This window comes from Syngnathus floridae, chromosome 13, assembly GCF_059516105.1.
Source record: "Syngnathus floridae isolate MCC-2025c chromosome 13, RoL_Sflo_1.0, whole genome shotgun sequence".
In the NCBI taxonomy this organism is placed as follows: Eukaryota; Metazoa; Chordata; class Actinopteri; order Syngnathiformes; family Syngnathidae; genus Syngnathus; species Syngnathus floridae.
In genome coordinates, this window is record NC_142425.1 from 13,383,437 (window position 1) to 13,389,374 (window position 5,938).

At 42.6% G+C, this 5,938-nt stretch overlaps 1 protein-coding gene across 1 annotated transcript; it reads right to left on the reverse strand.

The window, feature by feature from the left end:
- Window positions 1–4,214: 4,214 nt before the first annotated feature.
- mob3a (MOB kinase activator 3A) lies at window positions 4,215–5,938 on the reverse strand. Its single transcript, XM_088393602.1, has 3 exons — window positions 5,521–5,938; window positions 4,701–4,903; window positions 4,215–4,590 (listed from the first exon to the last, which is right to left on the reverse strand). The coding sequence occupies exons 1-3, from the start codon at window positions 5,936–5,938 to the stop codon at window positions 4,561–4,563; spliced, it is 651 nt and encodes a 216-aa protein (XP_088249728.1). The 3' UTR covers window positions 4,215–4,560.

A 5,938-nucleotide genomic window follows, 5' to 3' on the forward strand; every position in this document is an offset into this window, starting at 1 on the left:
AGATAATGTTTGTACAAACGAAATGGTACCAGACCACATAGCAATGGTTCGTTTCCACAGTACGTGTGGAGCACACCCCAGCATTGTCATTGTTGCGATCTCGTCAGAGGGAGGAACGACAGGAGGCTGGATGGTGCAACATGTCGACAGACAAGATCCACGAGTTTAAACAAAGCGAGCCATAATATCACAGGAATGTTTTTCAATGTGGCTGTCATCCGGGCCTCAACTTGGTCAGATGGCCGTTGAACCATCTTGGTTTAGTGTATCTAAGCACATGACCCCTGCTACCTTGACCTTTTGTTTCTACTGCAATACACACGTAGACTCTCACATATTATTGAATTACCTCACATAGAATAATTATTGTTTGGTCTATTTTAATTTAGTGTTATTAGAAGCAACCCAAGAAATAGGAGCCAATGCTAGATAGCAAGTTATCAATGTCGTATATGGCCTCAATTTGGGGATTTAGCTGACAAGTTGCAAGAGAATATTGAATAGTAGTGTAATTTTTGATGTACAGAAATGAACATAGGACTTTTTGACAATACAACAAGATGTGCCATATTAGTACACGTACATAGGCTGTTTATCATTTGGTTGCTGTATATACATGGCCTCGAAGTGTTTTCCCTACAAATATTTGTTGTAATAATTCAACGGCTTTGCCAATACTGTTGAGTTCGCATAGATATAATAGTCAAGTGAGGACGCCTTCTATTCTTTAGCACTTTTCTGAACTTAAATCAACAAGAAATTATGATTTCTACGAATTAATCTCGCCTTGAGCGCTAAACAACTAGGTGAGGGTTCTGGACAGTGCTTACAACCTTCTTGTTTTTGCCAAGTGCACGTGGTACATTTTGAAGCCTGATGATGGAGGCTGCCTGAGATCTGTGTGGAAACTTTATCTCATGCTTGTGATAATGAAAGAAATCCAAGATACCTGATGATCTTCAAACATACTCTGCACTTCTGCTGATTGTGACATTCCGGAGATCTGGCATACTCGTGCTATATTCTGTTATTAAAAGCAAAATTAATTTTACTAAGGCGCATGTTCTAGGATAGCATATTAGTAGTTAGAATGCATGCATACAGTGGAATGGTACAACAAAAAATATCTCAGAAGACCACCACTGAAGTGTCCCAGTGAAGACAAAGTTAAGATTTTTTTTTTTTGACCCAAATGCATATTATATATTTGCTCTACATGCGGCATGCCCTTATTATGAACTTTTGTTCTGTCCTGCTGTGCACAATACATTTTATTGTTTATCAAGGGAGCCTCAGCTGAATCCATGTAAGGCTTGTTTTCAGTACTTTGCAGTCTTGTGACTGGAGGTTTCCTGCTCTCCTCCCTGTTTCAGCTTCCACCCCTCCAACATCCACTCGTTTGGTAGCAAACATTACGCAAGCAGAAGGCCGACCGTCCCTCCCTTTCTATCTGGCAGCACACGTTGTAGTGTGTTGAACGTTTTCGAAGAGCGAAGCTTGGGCCAGGAGGAGTGGGGGGAAGAGGGGAATGTTACTACAGGTCAAACCCAAGGAGGACGGGCCATCATAAATAGCTTCAGTAAACAACAATGTCATCTTTGATGGCTCTCAGAGGATATCAGTCTCTGACGGGGAATGCTTGTAATTTGCTATGTCCTAGTTGTTGTTTACCATGTACTTTGTGTCAATTTACTGTATTTGAAAGACTGTCAGCAATTAGCGCCAAAATATGAATGCACGCACGTGGTGGCCCCTATAGCTAGCAACTCACTGTGTGCCTCACACAAACTATATGAGTCCACAATTTGGAAGTATGGCACGGCTGTATGTTTTCTGTCAATCATTCCGAGATAACCAGAATGTTTTGTTTTGATTGATAGGTTCACTGAGTGTACGTTCTAGGTTTTCCGAGAGCGTACTTGTCCAGGGAAATGTACTGACTACATTATTTTATTTCAAGGTTTAGGTATTTAGGACAAAGAATCATATTTGGTAAACAAATAAAGCTGAACTTTGCATGTTCTTCCTTTGCCTGTGTTGTTTTTCTGCAGGTACTCCGACATCTTCCAAAAGAAAACATGTTAGACTCACAGATGGCCCAAAATTCGGTAAAAGAGACTCCAGCTCAACTGTGACCTGAATGAAGAAGACAAGTGGATAGATGAATAGACTAAATATAAAATCATGGACTTGTGCATGTGCAAATGCATTCACATGCAGCACATGGAAAGCAAGGCTAATAAAACTGCCACAGATTGAGAAGATCAAATTAAGCCGCATACATTCCTCAAGTAGTAGTAAGGTCACAGTGCTCTCAAGTATGCTTTTTCTAAGAAGCAATCCCTCCAAGATACTTCTCAGAAAATAAGTTGTCATCCAGGAAGGTCCCGCCAAAACTCTTGTAGTTTGAAGTGGTTCCGTTCGTAAAGCAAAACTAGAAGCATCCAAATTCTATATTGCTCATTTTGGGTGAGCTTGAGTCTTGTTATCTAACCATTTAAATGTGCAACACAGTTTTTTTCAAACAAGTCCTGTCCTTAAATTCCTAGAAAATACATTCCGAAGGGCATAAACAAAACTCTAAAACCGTTAGGGTGTGTTCCCTTTCCACACTTGTGTGCTGAGTCATGAAACCAACAGTGCAAATACTGACACTGTGCCATCAAAACAACATCTGGGAGAGGAGATGGACTCTCTTAAGTCTGATTGGTGGCTATAAGTTCTTCCCACTAGTCCACGGCCTCTGACTCGCCCTTGCCCTCATGTCTTGCGAAATACACAGTCCAGTCAGGAGCAGAAGGAACACAACAGACTCACATCAGGCAGGGGGAGGGGACAGTGTGCACCACATGCACTGCACGGCTCATCTTGCACGTAGCATGCATATGCTTGCAGGAGGGGTCCATTCAAAAGAGAGAGCAAAGAGAGGAAGGATCAGGTTGCTGCAGGCCTTGAGCTCCCTGGAATGCTTGTTATTGTAGGGCGGAGTTATGGATTTATATTTATTTAGACAAGGGGTTGGGAAACTGGGATCTGGGGACTCCTAAAGGTTCCGTGAGCCGTAGCTTGGGGGTCCACAAAATAATTATCATTTTTAAAACTGCATACATAATTGAGGATAATATAAGATTGGCTTGGCGCCATCTAGTGGTGTACTGATGCCAAGTTTCCATGTTGAACTCAGGGGAGGAGCTTCATCAGTGAGGCCATAGCTCTGTCGAATAGAAAAAAATTATATAATTTTATAATATTCGTTATGTGACAAACACAGACCTCAATAAACTATAGTTTTCATTTGCATTTACACATTAGCTAAATATTTAGCTTTAGATTCAACATTTAGGTGTAACATGTACTATATATTGACATTTTAATATCCAAGATGACTTTGTTGCAAATGTACAAAAAAAATACTCGAAATTTCCCATCGGGTTTCTAAACAGACAAGTAATGTGCCAATTTATTTATCCAAGTTCTATGTGTACTGTCAGCATTTTCTCACTTGTGCTTGTGTCCACGAATCCATCTCATTCTTGACGTCAGCCGCGTCTAAATCCAGCAAAGTTGTCCTCCAGCGTGTTCCCTGAGTAGTTGTTGACACAGTCCTATAAAACAGGCTCCATTCACCCTCCCGTGGAAGCACGGTGGATCAGACTGCCCTGGTTTATTACGTAAATCATTGAGTAGACTCATTAACCCGAGACAGTGAGCGCAACCCCCAAGCACAAGCCCCTTGCTACTTGCCTGCACTGGATTACAGCCAGGCTGAATGATTTACGTCTCAGTGCTTTTCTGCGTCTGACGCCATCTAGCGGCCTGCCGAAAAAACGCTCTCGTCTCGTGTTTGGCAGCAGCTTGTGTCACGTGAGGCTCGGCTCGGCTCGGGTCTCGTGTAGGAGTTGTTCGGTATGTGCAACATGCGCCAGCAGATCTGACACCTGAGAAACCGCCTGCTGACTGGCTGGAGGAAACAAAACGTGTACAATAACCCCAACCCGATAAGGTTAGAGTCACCTGCCAGCCATGTTGTATTTTTAGTTCTCATTTCAATGTATAAATCCTACAGGGTTGCAATATTGTTCCCAGAAATGAATAGGAATGAATGGAAGCAAACCAGGATTAGGTTCAATTGGATAAAATACACACAAAAGAAGCAGATTTCAAAAATGCATACTAGGCGTTGAATATGAAGAAGACAAGTAGCTTCACTCGAGTTCTAATCGAGTAGAAACTTTTAATGCAACAAGGTGACCGCAACTGTACAGTAACAACTCCGACTCATTTCATTTTGGACGAGCAAATACATGCAGGAATGATTTGAAATTCAAACAAGAACAACAACATAAACTGTTTTGATAAAATGTTTTCACTTACAACTTGAGCTTCTTGGTTAAAATCTACAGTCTGTAGCTAAAATAGATTACAGTACTTAAATATAAAAATAAACTCTTTCTGAATGTATTTGTCATTTAAAATCTTAACTGCAGTTTTTTTTTCTCTCCAATAGACGGACGGATGTGATTGTCCGGCTTGTGCGCATCCACAAACCGCTTGGCCTCCTCAGTGGCACATCCGAGAGGTCATCTCTTTCTGTGGAGAGGAAAAAAAAACATAACTGTGGCACACCCAAAATGATACACATGCCAAAGCGAACTTGAATTTAGTAATGCTATGTTCAATTTTTTTTTTTTTTGAATTACCAGAGGCTCCAGCTCTTTGTGGTCCGTGAGGTTGAACTCTGTGACAAAATAATAGAAATGCTTGTAGCAGGTATTGACGTGAGCCTCGGCCCCCATCTGGCTCACGCGGTCAAAGTGGTGAATGTAGACGTGGACAAACACCCGGAAGAGGCGGGATAAAATCTTCTTAGCCACTTGCATGAAGGTCTTAGGGAATGGAGTACCTTGGGATCACACACATGGAGACAAGTTTATTTTGCTTGGTTGAACTCGCACTCCTGCCACATGTAAAAGCACAACAATGGGGCCAAATTGTGACTCATTTAGGACATCCTTTTGCCATCCAATAATATCCTTGGGATGATTTTCCAGAAGGCATCATGAGTGTCATGAGTGTCAGTGTTTACCCCCAGCACAAATGCCTGCTGTCCGTTGCGTGACCCACTTTCTAAATCCTTTGCTGGCATGTTTCTGCGGTGATTGAAATACAAAGCCGCCACAACAACCTTCACTTTTCACAGATGCCATGGCAACAGGACAGTGGCAGCAATGCAACCACCGTAGCCTTGTCGATTTACTCAAACATCTGACTCATCTTCAGTGCAGAAGTGCATCTCCCTCATCTTATCTGCTAGTATCTTTTTTTTTTTTTTGCAGTTTTGGCATTGTGCATTTACCGAATAATTAAGATAAGATTTAATTTTTTTGACAAGGTTATCACACTTACAAAGTCTCACACAGAGCTCGTTTACAAAAGGTGTCATATTTTGGTAAATCATCTAAATATTTTCAACACAGCGCTTGCTGAAAAAGACCGGTCGCAACTTGTTTCAACACTTACCGACATTGGTGGGGAAGATGTTTTCATTGTTTATCTGTACCTCGATCCAGTCCATGAGCAGGCTCATGTATTTGGGGGCCGAAAGCGCGGTGGGCCTCTTGTACTTGTGCTCGTCCTGCCAGCGATACTCGTACTTGGGCCCGCCCGACATGACGGGACAGGTCTGATCGGTGCACGAGTCGCTGATGGTGCCGTAGATGAGGTTGATGCGGTTGAAGAAGTCGACGACGTGGACCGCGACCCAGTCGTTGAGGTCCTCCCCGTGCGGGAGCTGCACGGCCTGCTTCAGGTCCAAGCCGGCATTCAGAGAGGCCTGGGCCTTCTTGTGAAGCTCAAAACGCTGCGTGCCGGGTTCAAACTTGCGCTTGGGCCGGAATGTCCTGTCTTTGTTGAAAACTTGTTTCAGGGCCATGGACAT